This window comes from Apteryx mantelli, chromosome 5, assembly GCF_036417845.1.
Source record: "Apteryx mantelli isolate bAptMan1 chromosome 5, bAptMan1.hap1, whole genome shotgun sequence".
Lineage (NCBI taxonomy): Eukaryota > Metazoa > Chordata > Aves > Apterygiformes > Apterygidae > Apteryx > Apteryx mantelli.
In genome coordinates, this window is record NC_089982.1 from 68,788,130 (window position 1) to 68,813,062 (window position 24,933).

Genomic DNA, 24,933 nt, shown 5'->3' on the forward strand with positions numbered 1-24,933 from the left:
GCTAGATGAGTGGACGGTGAGGTGGATTGAGACCTGGCTGAATGGCAGAGCTCAGAGAGTTGTGCTCAGCGGCGCGGAGTCTAGTTGGAGGCCTGTAGCTAGCGGTGTCCCCCAGGGGTCAGTCCTGGGTCCAGTCTTGTTCAGCTTCTTCATCAATGACCTGGATGAAGGCACAGAGTGCACCCTCAGCCAGTTTGCTGACGATACAAAACTGGGAGGAGTGGCCAATACACCAGAGGGCTGTGCTGCCATTCAGAGAGACCTGGACAGGCTGGAGAGGTGGGCGGAGAGGAACCTCATGAAGTCCAACAAAGGCAAGTGCAGGGTCCTGCACCTGGGGAGGAATAACCCCCGGCACCAGTACAGGTTGGGGGTTGACCTGCTGGAAAGCAGCTCTGAAGAGAAGGACCTGGGAGTGCTGGTGGACACCAAGTTAAGCATGAGGCAGCAGTGTGCCCTTGTGGCCAAGAAGGCCAATGGTATCCTGGGGTGCATCAGGAAGAGTGTTGCCAGCAGGTCGAGGGAGGTGATTCTCCCCCTCTACTCAGCCCTGGTGAGGCCACATCTGGAGTACTGCGTCCAGTTCTGGGCTCCCCAGTACAAGAGGGATGTGGCACTACTGGAGCAAGTCCAGCGAAGGGCTACAAAGATGATTAGGGGACTGGAGCATCTCTCTTATGAGGAAAGACTGAGAGAGCTGGGCCTGTTTAGCCTGGAGAAGAGAAGGCTGAGAGGAGATCTTATCAACGTGTACAAGTATCTGAAGGGAGGGTGTCGAGAGGATGGGACCAGACTCTTTTCAGTGGTGCCTAGTGACAGGACACGAGGCAACGGGCACAAACTGAAACACAGGCAGTTCCATCTGAACATGAGGAAAAACTTTTTCACTGTGAGGGTGACAGAGCACTGGAACAGGTTGCCCAGAGAGGTGGTGGAGTCTCCTTCTCTGGAGATATTCAAAGCCTGCCTGGACGCGATCCTGTACAACGTGCTCTAGGTGACCCTGCTTGAGCAGGGGGGTTGGACTAGATGATCTCCAGAGGTCCCTTCCAACCTCAGCGATTCTGTGATTCTGTGATTCTGTTTTCCAGCTTTTAACAACTCTCACAAGCCTGAATGCACTTCTTCCAAAGTGTATCTTTTGTACCCCGTACATGTTTACAAGTGACCTAATCTACAGTGCAGTTCCTTTGCTCTGGTTTGCCAAACCATTTCTTTCTCTTTTAGTTCATTTCTAAAAGAAATCCCACATCTCATCTATTTTATCCCAGCTGCATAGATCGATAATATCTGCTATCTTATCACTTTCTTTATTGGCTCACAAGGTGGGAAAGCTTGGGAACTTCTGTATTACTGGTTTGCACTATGTCTATCAGTGTTCCAAAATAATAATTAACTGTAGTTTGATGACTATCTACCAGTATAGAACATCAAATCAAAAGACCTATAATTACGTAGTTATCTTCTTGAATATGGATTTTGTTCAATTGGATTAAATGTTTATTCCACTGAGTTGAAATAACATTATACTGTATATAAAATAAGACCTACAGTGAACTATTTATTATATTCAGATACTTCTTAGAGTTAAATTCCACATGTGAAAAAGACAGCAAATTGAACACTTTACTGTTACCATTATGTTGCTTCCATGGTTTTAAATAACTATCAGGATGTTTTCTCTGTCTAGCCATTTGGCATCTGGTAGCCTTCTTATAAACAAATTATTATTTTTTAATTTAGTGCATGAACAGCTAAAGTGAGTAATAAGAAATGGATTCCTTTTTCTCCTTCTTGGATTTACTTTAGATCAGAAAACTTGAGTGCTTTATTCATGTATAAGGTGACACTTGTATGCCGAAGGCTGTACAAATTTTTCATTTTGTTTGGTTCTTTTTAAGAAACTGCTACAGCTTTGAATATCTACATTTAATGTTTATTTGATTGTGTCTTACATTGAAAGTGTATCATTTAAACATGTAAATGTTGCAAAATATACGTAGTCATTCTGGATTCTTTAGTATCACACATATTTTTATGAGAGTTTATATAACCATATATATTTATCCATATATAATGGTTATATCACTGTCTGCTCACTTGATTTAAAACTGAGCAATAAAAAAGGGTTAGTTTTGCAGATAGCATTTTGTACTGTAAGGCTGCTGTCTGTAGTAGCTCACATTAGACAGCTGTGCTATTTGGGTTTGTGCATGTAGAGAAATAACAGAACTCATTATGAATGAGATACAGAAAAAAGAGAAGAAATAACAAAACTCATGCTCTTACATGTGTACACCTGTAAGAATACACAATGATGAGTTCTGTTATTTCTCTACTTTATTGTGTCTGCCTTATTTCCACTGTCCTGGAGTTATTGCTGAGTCTCTATATTTCACAGTTTAAAGGGTTAACTGTGGCTTTTAATCTGAAGAAAGTAAAGCATGTTGTGAGGACTCTAAAGAAACAAAGTGAAATCACTGCTTTCTTTATTACATGGCTTCTTTGTGTTCCCCTGGGAAACAAAGAATTCCAAGAAGTCTTAGGAACTCCAAAGGAATTTCAATTTATTCCTGGCAACAATTTCCTAGAGTGCCCAAGATGGTTGAGATCCATATGTGAATGGGCTATTAGAAGAAACGAGAGCAGTGTGAGGACAATTGCTGAACTGTATTAATAATAAAGTCCAAGGTATTTTATTATTTAATTGGAGCTAACAGTGAAAGTGGTCTGAAAAAGAAAGAAAGAAAGAAAGAAAGAAAGAAAGAAAAAGAAAGAAAAAAAATACTCTCAGGGCCTCTGTAAAAGAAAATAGTAAGTGGATTAGCTTGCTTTTAGGCCTGCTAAGCAACTGTACCCACTGGGGCAATTTATTGTGGTATGGCAAGAGTGCAGTTTGTCAAATTTCCGGTAGAATTGCACTGAACTGATTACATTTGCCCTGGCAAGAACTCAGAAATCAAGAATCTTTGCTCTACTGGGATTCTTCAGATACATTTTTTATTAATCATAGGACCTTGCGGGTAGAGAGTTCCTCTATTGGAAGCTTGCTTCTTGTTGCTTCCTATGTGCTAGCATTACGAGACAGCAATACCCAGTGATCTTCCTGCCTACTCCATCTCTACCATACGTATGCACTTGTAAATTGACTTTCCTTTGGTCATTTCTTTTCACACAAACTGCTGTGTGTTAGCTCACATGGTTATATGATTCTGGCTAAGCTGAAAATTTTAAACACTAAATGGAAAAAAAAAGTTAGCAATAGAGAATAAAAAATATATAAGGATTTTATGTATAGCAAGTAAGTTATATCTGGTTTATACCAGGATCTCTGAAGTACAGAAGTCAGATGCATTTCTTCTGATTTACAGCAAGTAAGCAGGAGAAAGAAGAGATATAGTATCATCTTCAACACATTATGACTTGCTTGGAAGCAACTGACTCAAAAGACAAGGATTCAGCCAGCAGTCCCAGCACATTTTCCATAGGTTGCTTCCTTCACAGTTAAGAGCTCTGTCAGGCTCAATTCAATAAAATTGGCTCCATTTAGCCCAGGACAGAGCACTGCAAAGGCTCTTTAACTGAATTAAATATCAAGCATTTCTCCCTGCTCAATATGTATGCGAAGTATTATTCACTAAAACTAGGAATGCAATAAATACACAGCAAGTCAGAACCGTAATATAAAGGTTATAAGGAGAAATGGAAGCTGCAGGCAAAAGAAAGGAAACTGAGTACTAATAACTGAGAAGCCCTGTGACCACAGAGAAAAGGTAAACTTGTAGTTAGAAAATCAGTAGGATGTAATCAAACGTCCCCACCTGTTGCAGCAGTCTATTTCTCTCATCTTGCAGTCTGAATTGCCATAGGGAAGACTTGTAATTATCATCAGAATGCTGTGACTAATGTGTGTGCCCCCATGTGTTGCTTTGTAGAGAAGAGCTACTTTAAAAAGCAGTCCAAAAAATAAAGGTGTAAAATCTTGTTCAATAAGTGACCTTTCTTCTATGTTTCAGGATTGTTACTCTTTTTGCAACAGTTAGCAAAACCTCAGGATGGAAAGCCAATGATCAGCTGAATTTTTTTTCTAATGTTTTTGTGCAGTCCAGCTTCAAAGTTCCTTTATAAGCCAGATTTCATATCTCTTTGTTGAAGCAATATTAGCACTAATTTTATTAGGAGTTTTGTCCACTGGAGGAGTTTGCTCCAAATGTCCTGATAATGCTCTGTGAATTAACCAAGCCTTTTAAATTTTGTAATTCATAGAGAAACTATCAGAAATGCACTATTGGAATTTTTATCGTAACTATTCTGTGTGTTAGATAAATCTCATTGTCATGACAGTATATAATCATCTCACATTTTTTAGGCTGTTGTTAGTTAATAATTTCATGTTTTTGTTATGCGTTTGTACCCTGCAGCTGAAATAGATTAGATGCCTTTCAAAACACTTATGAACAAAACTGTCAATAAAAGCAATTTCTAAACTTAGAAGATATCTTGGAATACCTTAAATTCTTTCTTTGGCTTAGTTTAGCAGAAAATTTTTTTAATCTTTCTTCAATATTGAATAACACTCTGCTCCCTCCCCCCAAACTGGTGTTGTAGAAAATGAGATCATGGTTCAGCATTACGGGAACTTTGGCAGTGATGCTGGCCTAGGAAGTTCTCATTTTCCCAAGCTGACAGTTCATTCTCATCCCACCAGAATACATCACCATCCCACCATGCAGACAAAATTATTTGCTGAGATGTGCTGTCAGCTGGATCAGGAAATAGAAAAAGGTTTGCAAAAGAAAGGATTATTCTTAACCAGTGTGACATTGTGATGGAAATCAGCAGCAGGGAACAGAAGACTAGTCAGGAACTCTCACCTCAAAGAGTTCTGGTACTGCCATTGAGTCACAGACTCAATTTTACTAAGAAACAGACATTCGTACCACTTTGTACATTGTACAATGTAAATTTTTAAAACATTACTTCAAAATTGTTCAGGTATATCTTAGTATTTTATATATTCACAAATATGTGACCTCTCTGAATTTTAATAAGCCGTTAAACTGTACATGAATTTTCTATCAGAATTGAGACTTGGCTAAATTCTTATATACACCACTACTAAGAATTTGTTGCTTCAAAGTGGCTTCTTTAATTATGACTTGTAGTACGAAAGTGAAAAATTGACAATATTGGGACAATGCTATCCGGATCATTAATTCTTACTAGAAGACTGAGTAAAAGTTCTGTCTTTTAACACAGGCTCTTTCTTGTATAATGAATTACACACTGGTCCCTTCAAAGGATGGGATTTACAAGAATGTATTTGTCACATATACCCAACATAGTTGCAAATCTGTCACACTTACTAAGCCTCTAAAATTCATCATGCAACATACTAGGGTTTTTTAATTAACTTAGTATTTGTTAACTGTCATCTATTGTATAATTAGAAGTGGTTTTCAAGCTGACACTGTACACTAAGTTGCTGTAAAAGCTACAAGAGTATGTCTTATATGTAGAAAAGCATCATTCTTAAGGCAACCGGAATATTTTTGAAATAAACACATGCTATTACTACTTTGATATGAGGAATAGTGCACTTCATATAACTATATTTAGTGAGTTATAATAACTCAACTCTGCAGCAAGGAAATGTAAAAGTAAACATCATACACGATACACTTGTTTTTAAGGCTAGCTGATCAAGAGGAAGGCTTGATACTCTTCTGTTTCTTCTTTGTAATGTTTTGTAATGAAGCATTTGCTGAATGGCTCTATTTTTGGCTTCCTTAAATCTCTTTACAGAAGACAAAAGTGTATTCTTCATTACTTCGTTGTGCCCTGTTACTGTCTGGTTCAAAAATGTTGTCTTTGCAGAAACAGGGTACAGATCACTGAAGGAACCTAGAGCAATTTACCTCAAGACTGGTGGCTTAGCTCACGTTTGGAAAGCAACTGAAAACTATCACTGCTGAATAAAGTCCTGGTGACCCCCCCAAAAAAGGTGGTGTCATGTTACTGTCATCCAACATCAACAATGAACTTTACACAAACCACCACCAAAATTTGCAGAAAAATGTTATCAATCATAGTATAGAATTTAAGAATTAAGCTCCAGACAAGTCCTATTGAACTCAGTGGAAAATATGCTATTGACTTTGATAGGCTTGGAAGTGAACAACACTTGAACAATCTAGGTCACAGTTAACTCACTTGGGGTTAGTTCAGTAAAAAGGAAGAGCGTGCACTGGTTTTGTGTTGCCATTTTGTGAAAGTTTTCAGAGCTCTCAGTGAGACATCTTTCATTAGAACTGAATTCATATAAAGCATTTAAAAAATACATTACAATGATAGCCTAGAGCACTGCAGGCTAATTATTTCCACTCAGAATAATTGACTAATAGTATGAACACTACCAAGACCTACTCCACAAATTATTCATTAAAAGAATCTCTTTATGTTATCTAACTTTCCTAATAAGTATGAAAACACTTTTCTCTAAAAAGTACAATGATGGTGTTGTGGATTAATTTGCCAGATTATCTTAAACACAAATAGTAGTCCTCAGAAGATATTACCTGGAATAACTTCCAAGGCTGCACATCTCAAGACTATTAGTCATTCATTCATTTCAACAGAAATGATTGATTGATTTCTGAGTGATATATGATTATCAAGAATATCTTGATATGTACTTCCATAATTATTTCATGATTTACTCATATAAATTCCCTTATTCTCTGATCCATAGGGAAAGGTCACTGGGATAACTTCTCTTCCATAGGGTAACTTTTGCTTCCTTTGTACAGTGCTGCTAGTAAACCACAAGCAGCACTCAAGTCATAAAGTAGATCAATTTTGCAGAGGCTCCTGAGGAATTTCTTGGAAAATGTGGGCATATCTGATTCCAGCTTTGTACGTGTTCACATATACCATACACACAGTTAGATAAGAAACTAAGTATGGGAGGAGTAACTATTTGAAAGCTCTCTCACCATTTTGAATATCTCCCTATTTCCTTTTTTATTCTAATTCTTTCCTTCTCTGTAACTTTTATACTTTTTCCTCCCTCTTGACTTTCTCTATTGAAGTCTTCTTTTTTACTCTCTAGCTCATTTAGTATCACCCATTTGACTCCTTTCCATCATCTTTCTCTCACTTTTGCTAGACTTATCCTTTTTTTTCTGTTGCTTCTCTAGTCTTTTTCCAGCAATATTTCTCTCTCTCTGCTTTCATGTTCCAGTGTTTGACTATCTTGTCTGTGAATTTTTTCCCCCACATCTAATCAAAATTTCCCTTACTGAGTTTTGTCCTTTGCCTCTTGTCCTATTGCACTGTGCAATAAGGTGTCGCTGTGCACCTTCAAGAAGAGTCTTGCTCCATTCTCCTGTTAGGTAGTGGAAGACAGCAATAAGGTCTCTCCTGGACTTCTCTTCTTAAGACTGAACACACTCAGCTCTCCTAGCCTCTCGTAGGTGGTTGCTGGATGACAGTAGGAACTGATGAAGAGAACAGAGAGGATTTCCACACAATAGTTAAGGAAAAGATGCTGGAATACAATTTAAAGTAATCCTAAAGACAGAATTATCATTGGCAATTCCAATAGTTTTTTTAGTAATTTTCTAGCTGAAAACAAGACCTGAAAGCACTACAAAGCAGTTAAATATTGAAGTATTTCAAATTTTTTGTCAAAAAGAAACTAAATGGACAAAAGATGTTCCATTTATACTGTATCAGAACACAAAGTTATTGACTATGTCTACAGAAGCATTTTTGTTTAAAGCAGCAGTGCTGTTTTGAAGGAATCCTTTGGCAGGTCCTACCTGGGGTTCAGTTTGGCTCTGAACGCAGTTTGGTGCGTATGAATTAGATTCTGTCTGGAGGGAACTAAACCAGAAGCTACGCTCTAAGGGCATACCAGCTGTGCTCCGGTCCTAGAGGCACATCAGGATCCAAACCAAAGATAGGTCTTTCAGACAGCTTTGAACCAAATATAGGAATTAAATCTAGTCTGAAGTGAAACCTCCAAACAACAAGTAATTAAAGGTTCCTCGGCATCACCTGCTTTCATCTGCTGATCTATTTCTGTTGCACCAAATTTACAACTTCTGATTCTATACAATGGTTTTAACAGTCTGTTAGAAACAGTCTATTACTTAAAGAAGCTGTTGGCTGTTAAGTTTGCAGTTCAGCATTTGCGTTTCAACTCTAAAATCTCTAGTTATTCAGCAGGTGTTTCCAAAGAACTGAGGCTTAGACTTATAAATATTTATGTTGTACATAATTTTTTTTCATAACCAGGTTCACTACATAGAAAGAACTAATATTCTGATTTGGCTCTCTTCCAAAAGTCATGAACTAAGAATATGAAAAATTGCACTTCATTTTTGTTTCCCTCTCCTCTCCATCTGTGCTGAACCATTAACAGTTTAGTGGGGCTGCCAGCCCTAAGGGCCTTGGGAGAAATTTGATCATACAGCTGAAATTGGGCACAAACCATTATGTCAACAAAAGACTTCACGCTTTTTGTTTCTGTTTTTCAGAATGTTCGTCACCTGCTACCAATATATTAGATTTAGGAAAATGACCTGAGCAGCTTGGATTTCAGGTTTTTTACTAACCCCAAAAGATCCCATTTGGAATGAATACAAGCATTTTTCCTGTTTTCATGGGAAGGCTTACAATCCTGTAAAAGAACAAAATACAAATTCCAGCATTACTGGGAGCTTGACTCTACTGCCAAGACATTAGATGTGGTCAGTGGACAATACTGCTGAGTAAAAAGTGGAACAAGGCTCATCTGCTGTCTTTGCCAAATAAAGTAGAGAAACTTTGAGAAAGAGCAAAAGTAAAGAACAATAAAAAACTTGGAGGGAAAAGGAGTGTGAAAAAGAGGTAGTTTTACAGGAGTGAAAATGGAGTGACCGCCTGCCCAACATGCTCTTTTAAGTACTCACCTGAGTGTTTCTTCTAGATTGAAATTTGTCACCTAAGTAGCAATGAGGCAGAAGGCAGCCTCTCTGAGCAGAGAGAATTTGCTGTAGGCAGAGGTGGTGTGCAGGGCAAAGGGTGTAAAGCCAAGGGCAGCCACAGTAGTCATAGTCCATCTTGTGCTCTTGTTCAGGGTGCAAGGCTGACAATCTGATTTATCTGTTGAACAGAAGTCTATTCCAAGAAAAACTGGCTACCTGACCTTGCTTTCATGCTGACTGCAAAGTATTTGTAATGAAAGAAAACAGCACTTAGAAAGAGAGACATTGTGCCTTGCAAAAATCTGATATTCTTCCAAGGGGGGCCTGTCCTGTCTCTATACCAACAGGACAATATGTATTGTCTTCCTAAAACAGAGAGATCATACCTTTGAAGAAAATAAATCTGTAAAGATTATGACAGGCATATCCTAGGCATAGATAAATTATCATTAGGAATACATGGTAACTTTTCATAAGATTGTATAATATAGCTGGTCTTTTCTCCCTATCTTTTATAATCTTTTATGGCTATACTTACTTGTTTTTTTATTTAATGAGGAACAATTTCTGTGCTTCTTTGTGTATTTTTTTTTGTAACCAGCAGCATCAGATCTGGATCAGTCTGTTAACTTTGTGGTACTAGAGTGACCATGTCATGTGCAAAACAATGATTTGGATGATTTTGGCCAAATATAATTTTAAAAAATTGCAATTCAGAAAACAATTGTATTGGTCATGTGTATGCATTATACTATCCATACTATACCTGTATTTATAAAGATGTAGAAATATAGTTCTCTAGTTTACCTCTCTGCAAACCTGAGGTTTAAACCATTGCTGCCTTTGTCAGATGCAGCTAAAAATACAAGTCACGGTAAATAGCAGCCGTTCCTAAAGTGTGCCTAATATGCCTAATATCTATATTGAGCACACACATCCATGCACCAGTGCCTAAATATGAGAATATCTAAGCCACGCTCCAGTTACAGAGCTTTATGTGAAGTACCAGACCCTCTTGGGACAGTAGCCCACGATGCAGTAGGAGATGAATTCTAGGATACCCCCAGAGTGAATTCTGGGGAAAAGTGTGTCTCAGGGCTTAACTTTCATTGCAGAAGAACAAATTATCAAACGCAAGAGCAAGCAGCACTGGTTAGCTAACATGAATATGAAGAACCTTCACACTTAGTGACTGTGAAGGAGTTTGTGTGTGATTGACTTGGGGATAATGGCTGTGAACTTTCTAGTTAATAAATTATTAAGTAAGGTAAATCAAGAAGAGTTTGGAAAACTTAGCTTCTAAATATTTCTTTGCAGACTAAGAATTACTATTATTCTATTCTAGCACTTTGAAGCAAGCAGCATCAGTTCATCATTACCAGTGTATTGGTGTTTCGTGACTCTCCACCATTTCATGAAAAGCCGTTTTGAAGACTAGTAATAAGACAGGAACCATTTTTATGCAAGCAATCAATTTTAATCTATCTTAGGTTGTTAAAGGCCACTTCTTTTTCCCCAGCCTATTTTAAATTAGGCAAATAGCTACAGAACTCACAAATATGATTACAATATTTCATCTTAATTAGCATTTGTTAGTGTCTCAACACATACTAAACACTGATTCAGCACAGGCCGAGAGTGCAACATGCTTTCTGGGTACAGAATACTACTTTAGTCATGAAAAATCACACTGAAAACTGTAGAACTACTCAGGAAGTAAAATGCATGAATTATACTCCATTCATCTGCTCAGGACTCGGGTAAGTCTGCATCTGCCCTTTCAGGTTCTCAGTAAGTCCCACTCAAATCATGTGCTGGGCACTGTAAGGAGGTTTATTCTGCAGCTCTCCGGGATGTGGCCACAAGGTGGCTAATGATGTGGAACAATTCACAAACATTACATCAGGTCTTTAAAACATATTAAGAGGCTTTTTTTTTTTTTTTTTCCTAAACTAGTTGAAGCAGTTTAGAAAAACTAGTAAAACCTATTTAACCAGTAAAAGCTGTTACCATAATATGCATTATAATTACCTGATGAGCTTTAAAGTGGGAAGAATTTAGGATTTATGTGTAGGGGAAGGTTGTTGTTTGAGTTAAAAATAAATTTAATACAATTGAACAATTACAGCCTATTCAGATTAATTAAAAATCATTCTCCCTGAATTCTTATTGGCCAGATGATTTGAGAAAATCACTGAAAATAAGATTTCATTATGTGCTATCACAGCCTTTAACTATTTATATGCAAAACCTGTTTTTATGATGACATTATATATAGCTTTTCACACTTACTATCTATTGTCTTGTTGCCCTGTGTCTGAACTTCATCATCATCACTGTCCCCTGCCCCTATATTTGGGAACAGGTTTGCTTATATGTATAGTCTCCATGATTTCAATCACAGCACAGGTAACTCTGCGTTTTTCTAAAACTACTCAGATACAGCATCAGTCCTTCATGCTAAATATTCACAAATCAGGCTGAGAGTTGATGAAGGTCATAGGAGTGGACTGCAAGATTTACAGACTGAACTCACTGCAGCTGTTGGCAGCTCTAAGCTGGCATGCTGCTTTCTTCTACTGAGAGAAGATAAGCCAGTTCCTTCACCTCAGCTCTATTCTTTGTGGTAAACATTTTAAAATAGGAGCCAAAAGGGAATACCAAAATTATACTCTCCTCCTCTGTTACACCTCTGATATTACTTTCTCCCATTTGTTTCATTTTTATTTTGACCTTGATCATACCACCACAAAACCTATATGACTTTCATTGAATTCTGTGAGCTTTTGTGGGAGTATAAATTAAGCAAAATTATTTGCTTAATCAAAGCTTTGGGCTTCAAACCCTTTACAAAAACAATACATCTCTTTAGGTTTTGCAAAGCACTGTACACATCTCCAGCAATTACAAAGGTTGTAGACTCATGTAATTATATAAGTAATACATGGACAATAAACCTTAGTAAACCTTAACTTCAGTTAACAAGCTAGAATTAGATATTTCTAGAAAATGTGTTTTCTAGAATAATTACTAATGAAGAAAAAAATCTTTAAGATAAAATTCCTTTGTACTCAAAATCTGCAGTACAAGCATAGTGCAATACCACAGACGCTACCAGCTGGGACCAGAAAGTGTCTGTTTAAAGGCTCAGTTTTTGTATTCAAACTAAAAATGTGAAGTTTGAGATACCCATAAGATCACAGATTGTCTGTTATTGTATGCATTTATCTACACAGTGATTATGATTTGAGCTGACAGTTGAGTGCTACAAATAATAAGTGTATTAATTGTTATTATTTGTACTAAAAAGTTTTAGAGTTTCCAGAATAGTTCATTTAGGTCCATTTGACCTTGTGCTGAAACTGGATTCTGTAATCCATTCACCAGAGCTGCAGTTTTCTCAGAGGCAGAATTTGCCTGCTGGCAACTGATTGACTTTTCCAGACTGTAGCTGATCTTTCCTATTTTTCCCCATTTCTCTTATCTCAATTCTTTCAGTGTTTTACTCATATACAAGCTGGTAAATATTTTTTTCCTATCATTTACAACCTTTATTATCTTTAAAGCCTTCTCACTTTTTCCTTCTGTTCCTCCCAAAAGTACATAATTTTTCCAGGTTGCCTGCAAGCTCCACTTAATGCTAGAGACGATAGGTTCTCCCTCTCTCGATCTGGTGACAGACAGGAAACTGTTCTACTTAATGTCATAAATACCAGTATTCAGCACAAGTGTAGTAGCTGGGATAACCCGGAGTTATCCTGGTGACTGTGCCCCTAGCACTGAAACTGTCAGTAGTGTCTTTTATTTCTTGCTCCACTCTGTTTTGCTTTCTTGCTGCTGTAGCAAGAGCCGTCACACAACAGTGCTTGTGCCTGAGCATTTGCAGTTGAGATGAGAAGTGCAGGAGCTGCATAATGTCCACACTGAGCAGTGCCTTTTTCAGGAAAGTAAATCATATAGTCAACTGGTTTACAGAGGTTAACTCTGTAATTTGCAGCAAATATCTGTCCAGGAGATTTCTTGCTTGTGTCACCCATTTTGTATAAAATGGTTAGTTAGATGTCACAGGCACTTCCTGTGACAGTTTCCTTCTCAGTAACTCAAGGTAATATGATTTACCTACTTTATTGCACATGAACATTAACTTTTCAGCCATGTCTGTATTTAAAGATGAAAATATATAAATGGTAGTCATAATTCTCTATATGTAGAATGTCAAATTGTAAAGAAAAGAGACTGGCTACACATCATGTTTGATATTTAATATTCAGAAAAGGCAAAAGTACCAGTTGGTTATCAAAACTGCTGAATGAATGATATGGAAAAAAACAGCTGGGGAACTACAAGACTTCCAGAAAGGACAACAAAAAAGCTCTTTGAGGTTTTTTTGCCCCATATTTAACCTAAAAAGAAAATAAGAAATTAAATAGATTTAAAAGTCTTTAAAATATTTTATCATTAAAATCTTTAAAAATACTCTTACATTGCCTTGATTCAAATACATAGTCTGGTACTTATATGTCTTTTAAAGTGGGTTGTAAGAACTTTTCAAGAGATGCACACATATAAAAATGCCTCTTGCTGGAAAGATGCAAAGACAAAGCAATTTTGTTGTCCTGTTCAAAAATTCTGGTTGCCTTTTGCAATTCAGGATGGCTGCTATCTGCTTGTCCTTTGCCCATCAGAATTCTGGTATAATGATAAATTATGCAGCATGTACAGAAATTGTTCTCAAGCCTATGTTAACAGTCCTGGTAATATATTTTTTAGGTTTCCTCTACGCTCAGAACAGTACCAAACGCAGCATTAAAGAGCGACTTATGAAGCTCTTACCCTGCTCGGCTGCCAAAACGACATCTCCTGTTACTCAAAGCAAGTTTTATTTTTCACTTGATTTTTTTTAGGTTTGCATGTGTCAAAATTTATACTTTCATTAACTGCTCATTTGAGAGACAAGATATCTGCTGAGGAAATTGTATGCTCTACTGAGGTTTAAAAGATAGTGATGAACAGCTTTGTGGGCTGATAACACGGTTGTTCGTGCACAGCACGATGGCAAGGTACCAGTGCCATGGACTGCTGTTAGGAGCTGCTGGGTTGGGACATCTGCTCTGCAAGCTAGTTGACAAGGGATTCATTGGTTAAGTTAAATACTCGTTCTCAATGTATTTGAAGAGTGGTATCTTTTTGGGTACATGTGTGCATGTGTCTGTGTGTTCTTGATGTCCAATAGATAGGATTGTATCAGCAGTGCTGGTCTGAGAGGAAAGGTATGGCTCTGCAAATTTTGACTATGTAACATCAAACAATTTAGGGAACAAGACCTAATATGTGTGTCTAAACAAAAAATAAAAATGAGATGATTGAAAGCAAAGTAGGAAAGTGTAGCGGTAAAGCACACTGACATTTCCTTTAATGTTTTGATCCTATCCTGTCAGGAAATAAAATCCCTCCAGGGTAGCTAACATAGATAGACGGAAAGGTAGGTAGATAGATAGATCCATACATAGATCCATACATAAACAGATACATTACACATAGGTACATTACATATGTAAATACATACATAGAGATAAATTATAGCAATAACAGTAATGTCTTCTTCTATAAAATGCTGATAGTTTAAAATAACTGATTTTAAAATATCCCTGTGGACCCAATTAAGTCCAGCTTAATTTGGCTTAATTCTGGGTGCTTATCTGAGCACCTACAACTAGAAACTGAGTGGTCCCTATTCTTCCTGTATACTCTTCTTGATAAAGCATGCCAATCAATCAAAGGTAAAAAACATGTCCAAGAGCAGTTACCTGTCCTCAGTGATTATGGAGCAACCTGAGGCAACCTGGCTGCTAACACAGGCCTCTTATTAAGTGCCTAGAGTTAGGTGGAATGAATCTAGGCTTTCATCCTGCTTCCCTGCTTCACTTTCTTCCCTATGTTCCTCCATAAAGAAGACCGTGGTACTTTCTCTTCTTTATAAATTATTTCAGATCTCAAAGATGAAAAGCACTAAAGATGTGGATGCACAGTGACAACTTTCATGGTAGCTTCAGTTGATGTGTTTTACTTAAAAATAGGGTAGCTTAAAAAGGGCAGTTACTGTAGTAATTACTGATAGTAATTCATTAAGTAAAGTTGCTTTCCACTAAATGACCTGAGTAATATAGCTAGTCCTAGACTAAAAAGGGATTGAAGGTTTGATCTCTCTGTTTGAAGGTGTTTGGAGAGCAATATGTCCTTGTTCCTTGCTCATCTCTATGCAACCATTTTTTCTGCACAGGCAATGCAAAAATATTTAGAATCAGTCTTAATAGCTGACCATGAAAAGCCTGCATTTTCTTGCTGAAAGTGTGTTATAAGCCAGGAGGGAAGTCAAAGTCAAACTTGCATCAAAGTTTCATATTTGGGAACCAAGTAGAAAAAGGAGAAGATACAGTCAGCATTTTGCTCTGTGCTCTAGTCAGTAATAAAATGCTGCATTAAATGAGAATATTATTGTAGATACCCAACGTTATTGTCCAATTTTGACATAATGTGCTATTTAATTTCTATTAGTATGAGAGAAACCACATTCTAATATACTAGGAAGGAAGTCAGCAATACCTACAATGATAATAACATAATGTGAATTCTTTAGAAATTTTAAGGGGAGTATTTTTAAAACAAGTATTTTGTTAAAAAAATACAAACCCTGAATTTGCATTTCTATGCTTGACTTACTATGCTTGGTGGATACTTACATGCTAGAGAGTGGACCAGATTCAAGAGTGGTTTGGGAAAAGAAAAGTGTGTTTGTGCAATTATTAAATGGGTAGGGGGGATATACTCCAGTGGTTGTGCAGGTAAATGCATGTGCATGATTTTGGCAGATATGAACTGAGGCCTGACTTTGGATGTGCTTCTCCAACCACCATTATCTGTTTTTTGCAGTGGTTTTTACCACTTTGTCATTTAATGAAATGTGAAATGTTCAAAGCTTAGCTCCTGTGGCAAATGTACTTCAAAATTGTCTTTACTGTTCAGCTGGAAGAAAGTTAATTAATGACAACCGTAAGAATATTTTGTTTACTATATTGATGAGTGAATATATACGTTTCTCTCTTTTGATTGACATGTATTAGCCTTTATGTACAAAAAATAATTAAACTTTTAATGTTCTTAGGCTGTAGAGACTAGAGAACTGAAATTACAAATTGTAACTTTTCACTAATGCTATAAAAATTGTAAAACTTCTGTTTAGAAATACATGTATTTTCACACAGTTTCACTGCATATTTAAAAGTACAGAATTTCTTTGAGTCTGCGTAGCTGTAGCCAAATGTGTGAAGACAAAAACCAAAAGATGCAAGTGACTCATGAACGCGATAGTATTTAAATCAGGATAGTTGGCACATTATAAAGAAGTTCATGGTAATCTTATTTGTGAATTATTTATAACTATAAGAGACTACAGGAATAGACTGTAATAAGACTGTTATACTGAATCTTTTCATCAGCAGAAAGCCATCATCATCACTGCTCTTCTACACTTTTACCGAATCATTAAAACACAATAGAAATGTTTATTACCAAGGATATAGCAGACATTGTGCTCAATATCACATTGTCTCACCTTTATCTGTAGCCTTACTACTATGTGTATTCATTTAGCTTCTTGAAAAGCTTGTAGATGTCGAAGTAGCCAGATGTTTCACAAATGGATGCTTAGGATCCTCTTTTCCAGTTAAGTCCCTATATACCTAAACAATAGGCATTTAAATCACAAATAACTGTTGGCATATAAAACAGCAGTGTCTTTGCAACCGTATTTATTCTCAGGTTAATTCTTTTAATTTAGTGTCAATTTAGTGTACGCACTCAGTGATGACTTACAGTTGGCCAAAAATAATTTAGTTGTGTATCTGCAACATGACATTGTAATAGGGACTTTAGGGACTATATAATGAACATAAAAAGAAAAATCAATTAAAAACTTGAGGGAAAGATGTTAATAACCTTACAAAATAAACCCTGAATGTTCTCAAGCATAATTAAAATGTGGCTCAAGAACTGTACTAGACCTTCCGCAGACTAGGAAGACTGCTTTTTAACCCTGAACCAGCTTTATTCCAGTTTCATCTTTAAGGGTAGGATTTTCTAGACTCTCCCTTTTCAGCTCAGAGTGTTAGAGACTTCCTTTTTTTAATGTGAGAGCTGAAATATTCTTGAAATCCTACGAGTTCAGATACTGGCCCTTTAAAAATATTAACAAACATCATAAGGTCAATGTAAAGTTGTGAGAGTTGGGTTTTTCCCAAGAGCATTTAGACTGTATTTTTTATAAGAATCCTTGTGGTCCTTAAATCATCTGAGATAAACTATGAAGAAAAAAAAAGAAAAACTTGGTATAACATGCCTGTGAGCTGGTACTCAATGGATATTCTAAGATAAGAATATGGGTGATACTGATTTGGAAAATACCTTCTGTCAGATTAAATGAAAAATATCAAGTTCAGTTCCTCCTACAGGGATTCTTCTCTGTAATGCTTACGCAGATAAATAATGACTTAGGAAAAGTCAAAGTACAGAGCCAGAAAAACTGACACGTCTCTCAGAGGTCAGTCATGAAATGCAGAGTGTTCTAGGAGTTTGTAGTCTGGTTCAGTGATCACATTTACATTTTATTATGTCATCTGCAAACAAGTCACTTAAATGGATTAGAGCTGTATTTCTTAGTCTAATAAATCTTTCTGCATTGAGTGTAAGCTAAAAAATTTTAAAAGAGACAGCTTTAATGTATAAAATAAATGTACTTAAAGAAAGCTGTCAGGAGAAAATATGTTCAAAGAATCAGGTTTGAGAAGCCATAAAGCGTTTATGAGGTTCATTTTTATAATATCTCATGCCATGCCTTTTTGGCTTCCACTTGTAATTACAACTGTTAAATGACTCTTGTTAATTTTGTAAAGGTAAAAGCAATAGTTCTTACTCATTTATCAGTCATATTGTCAGAAGTATTTCAAGGTTCATGCTCCTGAGGTACCTAGTCTGTCTTGAGATTTAGTGCAGGAAGCTGTAAACCAGAATAAACTGAGGCACATCTGTCCTGAGAGACAATGCTCTGTTAAGAGGAAACTAGAAAAAAATCACAAGAATGAAAGGAAAAAAAAAAAGGAGTTACACTGTGGAACTTGAAACCTTTGAACACCTAGATCAGTTAACATTACACATACCTGTATAAAAAGACTATAGAAAACTCATACAGTAGTGTATGCAAATGACTATACAGTTTATCAAAAATATCTATTTCAGCTTATTCCTATGTACTCATTTCAATTGTTTAAATTTATATACTTTCTGGAAAGTAAAAGTAATATATATAGAAATCAGTAGGTCACACTGACAAAGTAATTATACACACAGATCTGTGTGCATACTCCTGCTTAATACATGGTCAGATTTTGGAATCTCTATCCATGACCAGGATACAGGTGCCTGTGCATTTTGAAGTGCATAATTATTTGCAAGCTGTATTCAGAGCAGTAGCATTTAGGATGTTAGAGGAAACTGATTTACGCAGGGTAGAGACTGTTCCAAAGATTCACCCAGAATAGTAGTTAGATAAATTCAGTTCAGACATTTACTGAGAATTTAGAAAGCAGTTTTATCTATTCCGTTCTATTTGATTACAAAGTAGAAGGTCCTTAGTTCCGTAAGAAAAATTATTCATGTTTTAAAAAGATACGATCTAAAGGTTAAATCCATAAAGTGAGGATCAAGCCATCTGAATTCTATTCTTGGCTCTTTCACAGGCTGTTGCCAGTGGTTTAGGAAGCCACTTAGACACTGGCACTGCAGTGGTGTGCCTACACAAGAAATCTACTGGCCTGAAACTGCAGAATACTGGTTTCTCTTACCCTCAGTTAAGCCACCCATAAAATGGAAATAATGGATCCGTAACCTTTTGGTCACCCAGTGCCTCCGCTGTTGAACCAGTCATTCTCTACTGGACACCTCCCAGGCTGTGGGTCCCAAATTTCTGACAATTGTTTTCTTCCTTTTCACATCTTGAATACTTCTTTGATCCTTCAGTCCCTGAGATGAGTACCGACAGCAACACCTCTTTTGCAAGAGATAAGACAAGGTCCTACAATTTTGTGAAGATTTATCTGAATTGTATATATACTCTGTGTATACATATTTAAAGGTTGTTGGATTTTTTGTTTAGCTGAGCTATATCTCCTGATGCTAGATTTCTCCCAAGCAGCTGAAAGTTATTAATACTGCATTGTAACACAATAAAAATATGTGATCTCAAACTGTATTATTGTTATAATAGTATTTTATGAATGTGTTCTTATGAAAATTAAACTGAATACAACTTGCTTCTAAGACTGTATTCTCACACTCTGATGAAATAAAATGCATATCCTCTGCCTTGTAGAAGTGAAAAATTCTGCATGCTTGATTTGGCTCAAATTACATTTCTATAGCTGCTACAACTGTTATACCACAAGAAGAAAGCTATTTGGTTAAATTAGTCCTCAGTATTACAGAAACTATATTTAATGGAGGGAATACTTAAAAATAAATGCACACACTCATATTTTTGATCAGGTATATGCCTGGCACCCCATATGACATGTCAATACAGTAAATTCCTTTAGCTGCAATTGTATTGAACTTTCACATTTAAAACTCTACCTGGAATAAATGTATTGCTCTCTCTCATTTCTTTTAGGGCCACATTCATCTGTAAACCTTGAAGGCCTCTTTCTTATTCATCTAATGATGAGGTCACTAAAGTCCATATGTTCTCCACTTACGCTGCACACTGTGAAAAATCATGTTTGCCCTGAAGGGTACTTTATACTATACTCAAAGTAAGGCCTGCTGTTGAATGTGCAATATCAACCTTTCACAGTTTCCAAAGTACAACTTCATAAGAAAACGAGAACACTAAGAATTCCAGTCTGATGCACTGAATTCTTGTCCATTAACTAACCAATGGAAAATTGCCAGTATTGTGGACACACATGGTGACAAATTATTATACAAAATCATTTAACTTGCTCAGAGAGTTGTAGAAACAGAAAAGTCATACTAGATGGGTCATGCATATTCTTGTAAAATATTCACCTTCCAGTTTATTATTATTATACTGATGTTGTGATAACATCCAGAACACTGGATCAAAACCTATGCTCTGTGCTGTGTGCAGCCACTGAAATAGATAGATTCCCTTTCCCAATGAGTTCAAAATGAATGTTATTTGTCTCAAATGCTGTAAAAGCCATTCTTTACAAAGAATGTTGTTTAACTTTCTTTTTTTTTTCTGCAAGGGATAGATATTTCTACATCCTATATTTTTGCTGAGCTTTTTTTCCTCTGTCTTTTGTATCCTGCAGACACTGTAGAAGATGAAATGGAAATGGCCACAGTACGACATAGACCTGAAGCTTTGGAACTGCTGGAAGCACAGAGTAAATTCACAAAGAAGGAACTTCAGATCTTATATAGAGGTTTCAAGAACGTAAGCACTTGCTTTGTGAATATATCACACATTTACAGGAGGATAGGCCATTGAAATCTCAGTAGTATGAAAATTGACTGGCAATGGAGCTCATGAGATTAAGTAGTGAAATATTGCATGTCTGGTCAAGTGAGGAAACAATGAACCTGCAACAATTGGGCTGTTCGGTGTTCAAAAGATGCTGTCGAATTAGAAAGCAGCCAGAAGAGAACAATTAGAAAAGCAGGACTTTGATCAAGGAAGGATTGAATATAGTGTCGGGGTTGCATTAGAGGAATTTTTAGTTAGGTGGACAGCAGTAGATGATCTCTTCAGTCCTTTCTAGCTCCACAAGTCTATAACCTTGGCAGCTCCATTTACTAGAAGTCATTATTTGTGGTTTACTGCTGATATATGGGCTCTATTGGCAGGGACAATGTTTTTTATTCGGCGGGGACCCCCACTGAGGGCTCCCAGTGCACCAATGCAGTATACCTCCTTTTCCAGTGAGTGCTTCCTGTCCTGTGGTGCTGGGCTTGGTGCTAGCACATGAGGTGTCCATGGTTAGCACAGCAGGGAAATAAGGCACAGAAAGACTTTACTAAGTGTTATTAAGTTCTGGTGGGACTGGACCCCATTATACCCAAGGGAGGAGCTGCCTCTGGTGTTACTAATGCTATACACAAGAAAAGCTGGTTTATTTAAAAAAAAAAAAAGTAGCCTTTTCTATTCTACTATCTTTTATGTGATTAACGCTTCTACATGATATTGCATGCAATTAAAATTGGATATAAAATATCTGATATTTTAAAAAATTGGATAACATCAATTGCTTGCAAATCATGAGTGTAATGTTAATCTGTGTACTCAGTTGTGAATACTGCAATGTTCCAGGTGCTAAGTATCCTGCTGAGCTGAAGGCAAAAGTAAATTGTACTGCATTTATCACCTTTGGATTTAGTTTTTCTTTTGGCCTTCACTTGGCATTTACTGTACAAATGAAATTGTGTAACAAAGCATAATAGTGTTAAAAACACAATGAAGCTCAATTATGGATTTGGATAGTATGTTTTCAATAGCTAGTACAAGAAGAAATATAAATCTTAGAGAAATCTTAGGTATCAGATATTTTGTAGTGAAAGAAGACCATGCAAAAAGATTTTTAAAACACATTTTTATTGAACACTCACAATGCAAGTAGAATACACAGTCATTTAATATGTCCTCCTATACATCATCCCCAGTACCAGAAAGTATATAATGTTGTCATATTAGTGATTTACAGTGATTGCTCTTAAAAGCTTTTCATTTCCTCAGGGTACTAGAGAACATTCCCTTGTTAATGACAGTATTCCCTAGGTATTGCAAATCATGAGCTAATGTCTCTAATTATCTAAGGCAGAAATGTACTAAGTATTGTGGATAAAATTTAAGAATAATTATTTTGAGAGTCTCAGAAATGAAGGCCCTTGGTATTTCTATGTGTAAAATGAGGTATGGAAAAAGAGAATATGTTATAAGGAAGTATTTTAATTGATTAACATTTTACCATCTTTTTAAAAGGGGAATTCCAGCTCCTTATATGCTTTTGTGTTCTAAGACGGATTAGCTACATCAAAGCAGTTTTGATGGTAATACAAAATAATACATCTTTATTCAGGTGTTTCATTTCCTTAACAGCACATGGTAATCCAAGATACGCAAGTATAAATATCTTTGAATATTTAGAGCTAATGAGCATGAACTTCAGTTTTTTTGTGTTCAATATAATTGCAAGATTATCAATTACTTTCAAAAATGCTGTGAAACATGCCCAGGGCTGGTGACTGTTATAAAAGTAAAGCAATTTAAAGCAATGATCTTTAGTCCAAGTGCTAGAATTCAGAAATGAATGATTTCAAAAGTTTCAGCTGAGTTTGGGTTTGTTTTTGTTTTGTTTTGTTTTGTTTTGTATCAGTTTCTACTGCAAAACTTGGTGCTAGATCACAGTTCCCTAATCTCCTAACAAAATGGATGGGGCAGGTCTGCCCCAGCTCTTCCAGCATCTTGCCTGCGTGGATTAGTTCATCTTTCCTATCACCTGAACCTGGATGGCTTTACAGTGCCTCCCAAAGCTTGCACTCTGAACAGCCTCCCCCGACACTGCTCCATCATTCACTTTTGTCATGCCTCAGGCCACCTCCCCTCTTGCTTCCCTTCTTTCTGATCCAGCTTAACACTGTCCTGCCAAAATCTCCTCCCTTACGTGCTTTGCCTTCTCTTTAGCCAGTCTTCTACAAAGGAGACTCCCCAGAGAAGACTTAACAAAACACACCAGCACACACGCAGAGAATCTTTAACGTGACACTTTCAAACCCTGTGGGGAGTCTACCTTTATGCTTTATGCATTTTATCTAATGCTTGCCTGTCTTCCTATTTCTTCAATAACAATATAAAACAAGCTAAATTATGACAGAGATTTAAGTTGCTGTAGCTCTACTGGCATTACACTCCTATTAGACTAAATTTGCAACATCCCACAGTGCAATATCACCAGTGTTGCACAGTGCCCTGAGAGGGGCTCAAGAGAGCTGTAGTGCAGACTGAGGTCCTGAAGGTGGAATAGGTGGCATCAGCTGGCACCGTTACGACGTGTGTTCTGCTTAATTCAACAGAATTATGCCCTGGGCACTGCTGTGTATGCATTACTGTTGACCATTATTTGTATCACCAGTGAACCACAGAACAAATACTGCTACATATTTGACCATCTGATCATGTGAAATCAACATGCAGAAGTTAAGCTACTTCAACTGTATCAGTTAAACCATACCAATACGAAAATGCTAGTTTCACAGATAACATCTTCCCCTCTGTAAAACCATAGATTGCCTATCCCTTTAGAGAAGGAACAGATGGTAACTCTATCCTTGCATAGGGTCTGAAAAATCAGGATGCCTTCCACAGTTAGATTGTAGCACTACCATAAGATAATGAGTCAGTAATAATGCAATTAATGATAACCCTGATGACAAAGCTGGAAGAAATAGAATGCATAAGACTCCATGCATACATACATACTATAGTGATAGTATATAGGTTAATAAATCACATCCCTTTCTGAAGAACCTGAGTATCTCCATATTATAATATTTAATGCTTTGGGTGTGTCAAAAAGTACTGAATAAGAACAGTGAAATTGTTTTCTGTGTATTTTCAATAACCTTTCTAGTATATACCTTTTTTTCTCTGTCTTTGTACAAGCATGGCAGAATGAAATAGGTCCCAGTCATGAGAAAGAAAAAACAGTTGATGAAACAGAAGAAAAGCTGTACTGGGTCCATCTAAATAAGTATCCTGTTTTTGACAGTGACCAGTAGCTGATACTCAGGGAAACAGTATAAGAATAAGGGAAGTATGCAGCAATAGTTCACCTAATACCTAATGCTAGGGGTTCTGACACCGAGCATTCTGCTACTGAAGTACTTCCTATGCTGAAAGTTATAGCTGCGTCTTTGTATTTTACATACTTTTGCGAACTTTTCTCCCATAAACTTTCATAATTACTTTTTGAATCCATTAGGGGTTTTTGACATCCACAACATCCTGTGAGAAATTAACTCCATACTTCAAATTATGTCTTCTGTGAAAAATAACTGATTTCTATCTCAAACCTACTGCCTTTCCTTCTCATACTGCTATGAAAAAATGAAAATGAATAACCATTACTTTATTCATTTTTTCCAGGGCATTCATTGTTTTACATACCTCTAGCACAATTCCTACTTAGTCCCTTCTTTTCCTAACTGAAAGTTTTTGTCTATATAATCTCCCATTATATGGAACCCATTCCAGCCTGTTGACTGAACCCCTTCTAGTTTTACTGAGTCTGTTCTGAGATGGGGATGACCAGAACTTCACACAGCTTACATCCAGTTATTTATTATTTATGACTGCAAGTGACTTGCATATACTTCTGCTTGACTTCATATAAGAAAATGGAAAGTATTACTGTATTTCTGTAGTGTAAGTGACCTTTACAAAGTCTGATTTACTGTATGCTTTTTATTTAAACAAAAATAAAAAGGCAAACCTTTAGAGATGTTTTCATTGATTTGATTTACCAGTGCAGGAAAATGACACTCCAAAACCAGCCAGTAGTTCAGGCATTGGGAGCACAGGGTCTCAGATAGCATCTCTGTGTATACGTACTTACCTGAAAGCTTTTCAGAGTCTCTCAGATTGCACTGTGGTATAGCTGATGTTCTAGGAAGCGAGAAGTAGAGTATAATTGCAGAGAAGGTCCAAAGAGTATTGAAATTGCCCATCTCAAGAATGGTTGTTTTGGTAGTGGCCAAGGTCAACATTTAAAAGACAACAGGAGATATACTAAAAAAAGTGCAAGGAAGTTGGGAAAAGAGCCTTCAGATGACCTAACCACTGTTATAAGGAGAAGCACCAGGGGAGAACTTATGCCTGTATTCAGTAATT

General features: G+C 36.7%; 1 protein-coding gene across 8 annotated transcripts in view; it reads left to right on the forward strand.

Moving 5' to 3' along the window:
* Positions 1 to 24,933, forward strand: part of KCNIP4 (potassium voltage-gated channel interacting protein 4) — a 466,196-nt gene that overhangs the window by 393,019 nt on the left and 48,244 nt on the right. For 6 of the 8 annotated variants that reach the window (XM_013960000.2, XM_067298181.1, XM_013960001.2 and 3 more), the window contains exon 2: positions 20,360 to 20,484. In XM_013960000.2, the coding sequence (XP_013815454.2) occupies positions 20,360 to 20,484 (125 nt within the window). Of the gene's footprint in view, positions 1 to 13,742; positions 13,845 to 19,766; positions 19,835 to 20,359; positions 20,485 to 24,933 lie in introns of those variants that run through there. The other 2 variants (XM_013960002.2, XM_013959998.2) reach the window with 2 other exon arrangements.